Source organism: Rhinolophus sinicus, linkage group LG02, assembly GCF_036562045.2.
Source record: "Rhinolophus sinicus isolate RSC01 linkage group LG02, ASM3656204v1, whole genome shotgun sequence".
Lineage (NCBI taxonomy): Eukaryota > Metazoa > Chordata > Mammalia > Chiroptera > Rhinolophidae > Rhinolophus > Rhinolophus sinicus.
Window position 1 is genome coordinate 175,317,004 of NC_133752.1, and position 12,996 is coordinate 175,329,999.

Genomic DNA, 12,996 nt, shown 5'->3' on the forward strand with positions numbered 1-12,996 from the left:
CACCCTTGCAGGGCAGCAATCTATTTTTCCTTCATTGCCTTAGTCCTTTCCTGTCCTCAGTCCACAAGCTGTATCATTGCCTGAGGGTTCACAGAGAGGTGTAAGCAGAGAATAGAGAATAACCCCAAACCAAGCCATGGAGCACTTAACAATTTAAAAGGTAAGAAAAACTGTTGTGATCTAAGTAGGCTTGTCAGGTAAAATATCCAGTTAAATTTAAATTTCAGATTTAAAAAAATGGTTTATTTTTAGTGTAAGTATTCATGCAATGTTCTTGTATTTGTTACATTTGCAATATTTTTGGTTGATCTGAAATTCAAATTTATTTGGAAATTCTGTATTTTAATTTGCTAAATCTGTCCACCCTACACATACATGAGTGGGTTGGCTAGAAAAATGAAGACAAATTTGTATAGGCAGCCAGCACAAATTATTTTAATGAGAAGAAAGTCTTATTCTGAACATCCACCCTCAAGTATACTCTTCGTATCCCTCCCCATACACATCAGTCAACCTAACCATTATCCAATCCCATGCTTTTTCATAGAATATATTAAGTATTAAGGCCCAGTTAATATTTTCCAAATGACTGAAAGGGGTCAGAAAGTTCGCTGTGTTTATTTACGGAATGGCTGCCTACTATGTCAGGCTCTGGCCTCCCGAATCACAGAAAGCTAACTGAATGAAGCACGAGCATAGCTACTGAGATTTCTGCAAAGTCAGTTTGATAGTAAAAGAAACTTCACAGCACAGACTTCCAAATCCAGGCTGCCACAAATGGAACGAAATAGTACAAAACTGAAGACTATGTACTTATACACCAGAATGCATGGTCCATCTCTCCACCTTTCCTTATTTCTCAAGGCCACTGGAGATCTGATGGGAAACACGTACCCCACAAGCTCAGTGCAGCAGTCACTGGAGGTGAGATGAATCAAGAAAATGTTGCCGGGCAACCAACTCAACCTGAGACCATCTTCAGATCATTGCACACTTGACACTGCGGGCTCCATTGGCCATTATCTCCCATATTCTTTCTTGATTACCAAACTTCAAGGCAGCTGGATTCCAAATTTCACAAAATATAACTATCAGTCATACAATTTTTTTTTTTTCATTTTCTACTTTGAGTCTAAAACATTCAATACTCAGCCTGCAGTAACTTATCTTAAAACCCAATAGTGGAAAAACCTGAGCAAAATGGGCAGAAAAGTCTAGGCATATGTAATGATTTAGAAGTTTAAAAAAAAAAAAGCAGCACATCCTGAAGAATCAGAGGAAACATTTTCTTATGAAACAGTTAATAATATAAATAGGAGACAATGTCAATACAACCATGAGATTCCAGAAAACACTGTATTTATTTAAAAAGTAATTTGTATGACTGGAATATTTCTTAACGTTTTGCCTCCCTTTCCTCCCACCTAACAGGGACTGATATCACCAAGTTTATGGTCAAGGAAAACCATTAACCCACAACTGTCAGCCACATTCATGAAGATGGGAAGAATGTATAGACATGCATCAGAGGATAGGAAAACAGAGGTAAATCTGGTGTTTTGAAAGTGCTGTAGCTCTGTATATATACCTAAAAATTAACTTTATTCTTTCATTCCATTAAACTCACTCTGAGACTTATGTGTTCTCACGCCTGAATAGGCTGGGAAGAATCCCATAGCTTTCGTGGTCTCGTTCAGTAACAAAAACAGTCTCATTTCAGAAATTATTACTCGTATGTACAGCAGAATATCAGAATTCCAAGCTCTTCTATTCAAACTGAAACTCCAAATTTAAAACCTCTTGTTTCTTCTGGCCTATACGAGACGTTAGGCTTGGAAGCATTCAGAGGATGTTCTGTTCTGTTTGCTTCCTCTTTTTTTCCTTAGCTTCATCAAATCCTCTAACACCTCACATGGGGAGAGAAAGCTGGAGGAAGAAAAGATTTTGAAATCACTGAGTCATTTTGTGGGTTTTCCAGAAATTATGTCATCTGATTGCTACTTACTTCCTGTCAGCGAGACTTCTCTTGAGTTGGTTGTCTTTAGCTTTTGGGATTCTATAAATACTATTAGGGCTTCATTGTCTAGGGTTCCTGCAGGGAGCTGGAGCATTAAGGGTTAAGAAAATGTAACTACAAGCAGAGGTTGGGAGGATCGCTAAGGGGAACTCCGATAAGCATAAAGAACAAACAGACACCAGCTGTTCTGGGGATGAGGAATTATCAAAAAGGTAAAGACAGTCAGGGTCAAACTTTGAAAAAATATAACTAATCTGTACTTGCTGCCTCAGCCGCTTTATGTAACCTTCTTGTTTCTGTGTGTATAAAAGAAAGCTAGAAAATAAAGCAGGTGCTGCAGTCTAATTAGAACTGCTCGCCCTCCCAATCCCATCTTTGTCTCTTGTCTATTTTTTTCTCAATCCTCACTCCCCACTTCAGGAACCGTTCGTCTTGTCGGCAGGCTCCGACAGGTTCCCTTGGATCTGGCTTTTTTTTTTTTCAATTGTGGTAAAATATACATAACATAAAATGTCTTATCTTAATCATTTTTAAGTGTACAGTATAGTAGTGTTAAGTACTTTGACATTGTTGTGCATCCAGCCTCCAGACCTCTTCATGTTGTAAAACTGTAACTTTATATGCAATAAATAACAACTTCACACTTTCCCCTCTCCCCAAACCCTGCCAATCTCCATTCTGCTTTCTGTTTCTATGTATTTAACTAGTTTAGGTACTTCATATAAGTGGAATCACAGTGTTTTGTTTTATGTGACTAGTTTATGTCACCTAGCATAATGTCCTCAAGGTTCATCCATGGTGTAGCATGTGTCAGAATGTTCTTCCTTTTTAAGTCTGAGATATATATATATATATTACATTTTGTTTATTCATTTGTCAGTTGATGGATATTTGCGTGGCTTTCATCTCTTGGCTATGTGAATAGTGCTGTTATGAACATGGTTTACAAATATTTCTTCAAAACCCTGCTTTTAATGAGTTATATCCTCAAAAGTAGATTTGCTAGATCATATAATAATTCAATGTTTAATTGTTTGAGGAAATACCATACTGTTTTCCTTAGCAGCTGTCCTATTTTTCATGCCCCCCAACAGTACAGAAGGTTTCTAATTTATCCACATCCTCATAATAGTTGTTATTTTCTATATTTTGAAAGTAGCCATCTTAATAGCTATCTTAATAATATCTTTTCTCATTGTGGTTTTGATTTGCTTTCCCTAGTCATTACTGATGTTAAGCATAGTTTCATGTGTGTCTTTTATGTCTTCTCTGGGGAAACATCTGTTTCAGTCCTTTACCCACTTTTTAAAAATCGTGGTTTTTTTTTCAGTTTTTGCTGTTGAGATGTAGGAGTTCTTTATATATTCTGAGTTTCAATCCCTTATGAGATATATGATTTGCAAAGTATTTTCTCCCATTCTGTAGGTTGCCTTTTCACTCTGTTGGTTTTGTCATTTGATGCACAGAAATGTTTTTTTGTTTGTTTGTTTTTGATGTTTGTTTGTGTGTGTTGTTGTTTTTTCTTTTATGTAGTCCAAACTTAACTATTTACTTTTGTTGCCTGTGCTTTTGGTGTCATATCCAAGAAATCATCGCCAAATCCAGTGTTCTGAAGCTTTCCAACCCTAAGTGTTTTATAGTTTTAGCTCTTACATTTAAGTCTTTGACCTATTTTAAATTAATTTATATATGCAGTATAAGGTAAGGGTTCAAGTTTGTTATTTGCCATGCTATTAGACAGTTTCCCCAGCACCATTCACTGAAAAAACTATCCTTTGCCTGATGAAAGGTCTTGGCCCTCTTGTTGAAAATCACTTGAGGACATAAGTGAAGACTGGTTTATTGACTCTTGTCTTATTCTGTTGGCCTGTATGTCTGTCTTGATGCTGGTACCACACTGTTTGAATACTGTAACTTTGTAATAAGTTTTGAAATCGAGATTTGTGAAACTTCCGACTTTGTTATTCTTTTTCAAAGTTGTTTTGGCTATTCAGAATCTCTTAAGTGTCCATATGAAATTTAGCATGGAATTTTATATTTCCCAGAAAATCACTGTTGGCATTTTGATAAAGACTGCATTAAATCTGTATTGGATACATTTTATAGTCACCCTAACCTAGTTTCCCAAGGTGGGATACACATCTGATCCACTCTGTGATTGGTGGAAATAGATGAACTCCCTTGCAGTCCTTTTTTTGTAGTAAGCTGCCAGCTTCAGGTTACTCCATAAGTAGTCTTTAGACTTCCCTTGGTAGGGTCAGATAATGGTCACTACTCCATTCAAACCCCATGATACACAAATGGATACACATTTGTATCTATTGAGTGGTCACTTCGGAGCTATTCTCACTTGTTTGGAGGTGAGAAACAGTTTCCTTCCCTCACCATGGATCACTGAGGTGATGCACAGCATAATGATAACTATTTCTGAATACATTTCCCTCTTGTACTTTTTCATTTAAATATTTTCTAGTCACAGGAGAATCATGGTTTCTTGGAAGTAAGTTTGATTTTACGCTCTTTTAGTAACTCCAGCATAAATGATAAAGCCCTTGGCTTTAGGATACAAAGATACTTAGTACTTCTGAATTGTTCTTGATCTTTGATACCTCAGCTAAAACTGAGCAGAATGGGTTTCTCTTTATAAGACTTTGTTATAGTGTGTGAGGTGTATTGGTACTACATCTTTCTCTGTGTCTTGCAATCGGTAAATAACCCCTACCAACACACACATTTTTTAAAGCTTTTGGTAATAACACTGTATCAGACACTATTGCTTACATATCCCCATCTATTCTCCCTTTCTACATTTTAAGTAGAGTCCTAGTTTGGGGGTGGGCTGTACGTGTTGTACATATTCCCTTCTGTGGGTTACAGGCTGGTTTTATCTATAGTGATTGATTGGATTTAATAATAGATATCAATTTTAACTTCAATTATATACAGAAACCCTACACTTTTACTTCTCTCCTACCACTTTGTGTTCTTCTATTCCAAATTTGCTCTTGTTTATATTGTGTATCCATTTACATAAAGATAGGGACTGTATCATCTCATTTATATGTGGAATCTAAAATTGTCTGACTCATAGAAGCAGAGTAAAACAATGCTTACCCGGGATGAGGGGGAGGAGGAGATGGGGAGATGTTGGTCAAAGGGTACAAACTTGTAGTTACTCGAGATAAATAAGTTCCTGAGATCTAATGTATGGTAAGGTGAGTATAGTTGACAAAACCACATTGTATACTTGAAATTTGCTAAAAGAGTAAATCTTAAATGCTCTCACCACAAAAAAAAAAAAAAAATAGAACACAGTAGAATAAAATAAAATAGTATCTATGTAAGGTGATTGATATATTATTGATTGTAGTGATTATTCAGATATATATGTATATATTATATATATATATATATATATATATATATATATATATATATATATATATATTATATATATATCAAAACATCAAGTTGTATGCTTTAAGTATATACACTTTTTATTTGTCCATTATATCTCAAAAAAGCTGGGGTAAAAGGCTATGCCACTCAACTCTTTTTCCCCCCATTATCTGCTTGACTGACTTCAGATGTTTTCTTGTCTGGTCTAATCCACACATTCATCATTATTATAATAAACAACTTCAGTATTTCCTTACACAGAGAAAATACTCTAGCAATAGCCTGGCATCACAGTTGAACATTTACCTGTATTCATGTCCTACTGTTCTCTTTCCTTTTATCAAAATAGATGTTCTTAAGGTGAGGCTATATAGATGATTTTTGGAAAGGAAAAAACCAACCCAGATATCTGAATACTCAGTGTAGTGCATGGGGGCTCTATCTTCATAAGTTCATCTAAACCAGGGGTGTCCAAACTGTGGCCCGCGGGCCAACTGCGGTCCGCAATCCATTGTTAATTGGCCCGCAGCAAATTCCAAAAATATATTTAGTTTACTTAAATAAACCAGGTGAGGCAATACGTACTTCACCTCGAGTGAGTGGTCCGGCTGTTTGTGTATTTTACCGCATATGGCCCTTGGTAAAAAACATTGAAAAAAGTTTGGACACCCCTGGATTAGAGGAAGGCCTCACTTCCTCATACCATCACATTAGGGTTAGGGTTTCAACAAATGAATTTTGGGGCAAACAATTAGTCCATAACATATGTGTAGAATAAGGTATATATGCATACATATACATATATATATATATATATATATATATATATATATATATACACATTTGCAAGAGAATGAGTGATATGTAAGGGATGACTGTGCATTGTTTTGTATCATTCGATATGCACAAATTTTATTTACCATGATTTAATTAAATAACACTACCCTCCAATTATGTTTCAAATTTTCAGTTTTACAGTATGTTTACATATATTTACAGTACACTTCCTGTAATTGTATGAAGTACAAACTTCACTGTTAGTTTTTCAGCCTACAAATCACTACATATATAACAGAAATACATTATGATCAATAACTAATCACATCACTTCCTTCTAAGTCTGTCAGTGATTGATTAATGTGCATCTGTTAACGCTTAACACATATAGTTAAGTGTAAAGTTGTGTTACCTCTTTGTCTCACAGTGATATTTTACATAATATTTTACCAAAAAATTGATAATCAAAAGAGGGAATTGGTCTCTTTTCCCTCTTTTGAAATGGGGATATTGATACTTTCACTTTTGGAGAGACTCTAGATACGCAGCCAGAGGAATTTAGTGAACAAAATCCACAAAAATAAGGAAAATGGTTGTGATGAAAAGGATGGAGATATCCCAGAGAAGTTATATCTCCTCCCCCCAAAAAATACATTAATGGAATTCTCAAAGATATTTTATGACATTTCCAATGCAAAACGATCAAATTTAGAACTGTGAAAGTTTTAGACAGCAAAGAAGAGATGCTTGCTCAATATTGTAAGTTATACAAGAAGAAGGCACCCTGTTCAAAGTACTCTTGATGAGATTATTTTTTACAAAATAAAACAAAGCACTTGAATTCTCAATTTTTCTAATCTTTTAAATTACAGTGTTCTAAAAAATTATTAGTTTTACTGATTTTTTTTATTTTTATTCCCTATACATTTGTAAGGGAGAGTAAGAGAGTTTTCAATTTTGACAAAAAATAATTTAAGTTCAAGGAACAATCATAGTTTTCCCCTTTAATTGTAAAACAATATGGCATGTTTCCAACCTGCAGGGTCATTTTTATGATCCAGTTCTACTGTGCAAACTGAGGACTCCATGTATATGAAACAAGGTTATATTCAAATACTGTGGAAAGGTGTAAAAATAATGGGTTTGCTTCCCCAAATATCCCTAAGCAGTTCACAAATAAACTTAGAACTCATACATTAAGAAAAAGAGAAAAAAATTATTTAAAAAAAGTGGGGGGCAATGGGCAGAGTCATTTTGTGGTGCTGGAGAGTATGAATGCATGGTATACAGGCCAACAACCCATACGCTGTAAAAAATTGTCTCAGATTTGCAGTTTTAAGGAGACTACATAAAGGCGCCAAAAATGGAAAGTATGGGCCTGTCCATTCTCTGCTTTGAGTAGTTAGCAGATGAAATGTAAGGAGCCAATCAGAGATTGAATTCTCAGAGTCCAGACTGTCCTCCAACCAATCCTGGGCCACGCAGCCGTAGCCACTGGGGCTAGAGGACTGGTTGTTGATTGCTTGGTAGCCGTTACTGGCCCAGCCTCTTAAAAAAACAACAGAGGAAAAGGCAGTTGACATGCGCTGCCTGTGGGAGGGGCGGGGACCAGGGTGGAGGATCTGGCACAAATTGTGGCACTGAGCAGAGGATGATAGATTGTTGCCCTGTTCCCACTTCAGTCTTGTGACACCGTCCTCCTAGAAAACTGGTGCACTGGTTTCCTGCACTGTGCACCCAATATAATTAGCAATTCGCAATTCATCCTCAGGATTATCCCAGTAGCTGTGACCACAGATGAGCTTTTCTGTGAGCGCATAGGAGATGGATAGTGCAGGGACTGAGAACTGGGATGGGACTGAGGCCGTGGAGCAGGAAGCCAAGGAGCCAGGTAAGGGCAGAAACAGAGCTTGGCCTTGGATACAAGAACTAAGACCCGTGTTATTATCCTGGCATCGTTTCTTGATCCCAGCTTGCATCCTCAGCATTTAAAAAACAAACAAACAAATTATATATATATATATATATATATATATATATATATATATATATATATATATAATCCATAATCTGGTCCTTAAATACAACCCCTCCCCCAACCCACGGCTTGGTAAAGGCAGAATTTTATTAATAAGTCCCAAAGTCACAGGAGTAGATTTGGTTTTCTGTTCTGGAAGTAGGGCAGAGAACATAGTTCTCAGAAATGGCTCCAAAAAGTGGAGCCAAAGTACTTTGAGACTGCTGCTGCGAAAAATTTAGATCTTAGTACCCTTTCTCATCCTCCTAATGTATTAATTACTGGGTGACCAGTAGAACATATAGAAGCTAGAGAAAAAGATACATATTACTTGGGTTTTTTGTTTGGTTGCTTGTTTTCTGTAGAAGATAAACAATGACATGTGTTTTCCCTAGGTGTAGTAACAAAGAAAATGCTAATTGCCTCAAGTATGCTTTGTGGAGGCATCGCCTTGCTTCTTTGGGCAGTGTTAGGATTTCCTAGAAAACGTAAGTGAACAATTTCTGCTAAAACATATTGATGGTATTATTACTGATCTGGTCTGATACCAAAAACCAGGCTTTCCTTGTTGTACACCGAACACTTGGAACAGAAAGTGTTCTTCAGCAAGAACATCTAATTTCTCTTCAAATTTAGTCACTTGTTTTGCCTTCTAGATTGATCTTTTTTATCCCCCCAATAAATATCCACCAAACTTCAGGGAAGTACTAGGTGATGATGATATGAACATGAAATAATGGCTCAATCCCTGAATAGTTTCCTTCTTTATCTACCCTTGTCCTTGGCCATCTGAGCCAGACTTACACCTCTAAATGTCACATAAACACTGATGACATCCAAAAGAGACTCCAGCCTGAGTCTCTTCCCTGAATTCCAAAATTTTAAGTCTACTTATTTGACTGTCAAATAAATATCTCAAATTTAATGTTGTCCAAGCTGAAATCTTTATCTCTTTCCCATGACCTCTTCTACCTGTGGTCTTCCTCATCTCAGGAAATAGCAAATTTCTCTTTCCAATTTTCAAGCCAAAAAAATTGTGGTCATGTTTTTACTCCCCCCCCACCTTTTATGCCACAAATATACTCAGAACATTCTGCTTGTCTTTCAAAATATAACTAGAATTTGAATACTTTTCATTACCTCTAATATTACCACCCGGTTCTTAGCCAACATACTCTCCCTTTTAAACTTTCTTCCCTCTTCTACCCTAGATCTGCTAGAGCAACATTGTCCAGTGAAAATATAATGTTACCCACATGTCATTTATATTTTAGAAACCACATTTAAAAAATAAAAAGAAACTCATGAAAATAGTCTTAATTGTATTTTTATTTAACCCAGTACAGTCAATATATTATTTCACCATATAACAATGTAAAGTTTATTAGTGAGATTTTTACTTTTTTTGTACACAGTTTTAGATGTTCAGTATATTGTTTATATTTATAGGACATCTGGATTTGAACTAGCCATATTTCAAGTGCTCAACAGTCACATGTGGCTTGTGGTTACCATACTTGACAATACAGTTCTAAAGTATGTTTTTAAACACATTTTTAAAACAAATCACATCTGTTAAAAATACTGAAATTTTAATTTCTTTCACTTTGAGTAAGGCCAAAATTCTGTCAATAGATCCAATGGATCTATTGGATATGGTCATGCAATTACTTTTGTGATCTCATCTCCTACTCTTGCTCCTTCACTCAAGTCTTCTCCAGTCATACAGGCCTCCTTACTATTTTGTGAACAAGCCAGGAACATTCACCTTGGTCCTTACATTATCTCTTATCTTTGCTAGGGAAGATATTCCCCTGTATGTGCTTATTTATGCCTTACCAGCTTGTCTACTTCAAGCCTGTAGTACATATCACCTTCTCATTGAACCCCATCCAGACTACTGCATTAAAATTAAAACTCCACCAACAATCCCAATCCCCTTCACTTTGATATATTTTATGACTATGTAAGTGTGGCGAGCCAGCCGGCCACAAGTCGATCAGAACCTAAATGGGGGAGTGGGAATGAAATAAAAGACACTCACACAAATGCTAATGCTGCAGGTCTTCAGTGATGCTGAAGCCCCGAGTTTATTCTTCTTCACCAATATATGCAGTTTGAGTACGTGCAACTTAACAAAGAAAATATGCATTACCTTAGCAAATGTAAATTTTTAACTTTTACGTAGAGGATACAAAATCACTGAAACTCCCAAAAGTAATTATCCTATCAATTACCCTGATAGCCATCAGTCTTCTGTGTCCAGGAACTGGCCGCTCCCACATTCCTCAGTAGCTTGTAAGCATCCCCCAGGTGCAGGCAGAGACAATGCCTCAGGGGAGGAAACAGGTTAAGCATAAACCGAGCCATTCTATTAAGGCTCGGAGTTAGCTGTAACCATGGCTCCCCACATGTAAGTTACTAGACATGAAAGTCCCATAGAGCAAAGATTTTGTATGTTATATACACTGTTGTATTCCTAGAGTTACAAAAGTGTCTGGCACATAATAAAAACTCAACTGGTAGTTATTGAATGAATAAATGAATCGATCAATTAATCAATCAATGAAAAAACTTGGCTTTCTGGTGACTCAAGTTCTGAACCAAACACATGATTTTTGTGCTGGCTGTTTATTTGAATTTGATATTTTAAAATCATTTTGAAATTGATACTTTTAAATAATTTTTCCATTTGACAGAGTGGAATTTTTCCACACTGATGATTTATTGTCCCATTTGGGATCTTCCCACTCATAGGCTTGACTATGAAACAGTCATTTATTTCAGCTGAGGGTAGGAAGTGTCCTTTTAGTAAACCTTGTTTTTGTCAGGGTTATACCTTAACAAGTAACTGTATTTATCTAGTTTCAGTAAGGTGGAGACTAAAAAGCTAGTAAAATTTCAGCTTTTTTCTTTTTCTTTTTTTTTTTTTGTTTTGCCTTCCATTGTTTGTTTTTAAGGACAAAGGAATAATTTCAACTTCTGGGGAAATGCTGTTCTTGAAATACAATCTAGTTTCAGTTAAGTCAGCAATAGGGAGCCAGTCCTCTGAGGTTATGAATATAAAGAATTGATTTGTTTACCTTGAGACATGTCCCAGATGCCATAGTAAATTACAGGAAAGAAAATGACAGTAGTAGAAAGAAACTGAGAGGGAAAAATGGCTAGAGAAGTTTAATTGAGTTCCTAGAAGTTTGCTTATTAGTTTGTTATTGCTATCTTATATTATTCATATATCTGAATTCTTCAAAGCTGATTTCTTTCATACTCCATTCTTGATCTTTAATTTTTCTGACTTGATGTTTAAAGTTAAATCATTTGAACTGAATATAGAAATAAAATACATTTTTCCTTTTTTATTATTTTTATTTTTCAATTGCAATTGACATTCAATATTATTTTATATTAATTTCAGATGTACAGCATAGTGGTTAGACATTTATACCAATTACAAAGTAATCTCCCAATTAGTGTAGTACCCACCTGGCACTATACATAGTTACCACAATATTATTGGCTATATTTCTTATCCTGTACTTTACATCCCTGTGGCTAGTTTGTAACTATCAATTTGTACTTCTTAATCCCTTCCCAATTTTCACCCAGCCCCCCCAACCCCCTTTCTATCCGGTGACCATCAGTTTGTTCTCTATACCTGAGTCTGTTTCTGTTTTGCTTCTTCATTTATTTAGTTCTTTAGACTCCACATATAAATGAGATCATACGGTATTTGTCTTTCTCAGCCTGAGTTATTTCATTAGCATAATACCCTCTAGGTCTATCCATGTTGTCGTAAATGGTAAGATTTCATTCTTTTTTATGGGCAAGTATATATATATATATATATATATATATATATATATATATATATATATATAATGCTGCAGTGAACATAGGGGTGTGTATATCTTTTTGAACTAGTGTTTTAGATTTCTTTGAATACCAATAGGAAATTAATATTCAAAATTTATAAAGAATTCATACAACTAAACACCAAAAACGCAATCCAATTAAAAAATGGGCAGAGGACCTGCATAGACATTTCTCCAAAGTGGACATACAGATGGCCAATCAACATATAAAAAGATACTCAATGTCATTAATAATAACAGAAATGAAAATTAAAACCACAATGAAATATCACCTTACACCTGTCAGAATGACTATCATCAATAAATCAACAAGAAGTCCTGGTGGATGTGGAGAAAAGGGAACCCTCGTGCCCTGTTGGTGGGATTGCAAATTGGAACAGCTACTTCTGGGTATTGATCTGAAGAAAATACAATTATTTCAATCTGAAATATATGAGAATCTTTTGCCCTGTAGGTTAAACTCTTTCTTTCTTTTACAGTTTGTTCTTTTTTTTTTTCTCTCTCTCTATCACTGTGTTTAATTTTAGTTATAAGTCCAAGGATCTTTAAAGAAAAGACATGCACTGGGGATGCAACAATATGTCCACAAGGCTGGAACCGAATCCACAATAAATGCTTCTTTCGATTTGAACTTGAAAAAACTTGGAGAGATGGCCAGGCCAACTGTATGGCCTATCATGGATCTCTGGTCATATTCACCTTCCAGAATGAAGTGGTTAGATTTCTCCTTTGCAATATAAATCTCATTTAATTTACTGAGTTACTGCATGACAGGTATAATTCAAGGGTATGATACATCATTCAACAAAACAAAGATCTTTGCCTTTATTTAGTTTACATCCTAAAGGAAGAGACAAGGAATAAAAAATAATCAAAATAAATATGTAAATAATTATATAGTATATCAGAAGTCA

The 12,996-nt window shown here is 35.5% G+C and overlaps 1 protein-coding gene across 4 annotated transcripts in view; it reads left to right on the forward strand.

Annotated features, from left to right (window-relative positions):
* Positions 1–42: 42 nt before the first annotated feature.
* The window catches only part of CLEC2A (C-type lectin domain family 2 member A), a 38,684-nt gene continuing 25,730 nt past the window's right edge, over positions 43–12,996 (forward strand). Inside the window, exons 1-4 of one of the 4 annotated variants that reach the window (XR_012494045.1) lie at positions 43–160; positions 1,432–1,545; positions 8,606–8,698; positions 12,610–12,797. Coding sequence is in view for 1 of the 4 variants with exons in the window: in XM_074326029.1 (XP_074182130.1) it covers positions 2,211–2,229; positions 8,606–8,698; positions 12,610–12,797 (300 nt within the window). In the remaining 3 variants the exon portion in view is untranslated. Of the gene's footprint in view, positions 161–1,431; positions 1,546–2,061; positions 2,230–8,605; positions 8,699–12,609; positions 12,798–12,996 lie in introns of those variants that run through there. The other 3 variants (XR_012494046.1, XM_074326029.1, XM_074326030.1) reach the window with 3 other exon arrangements.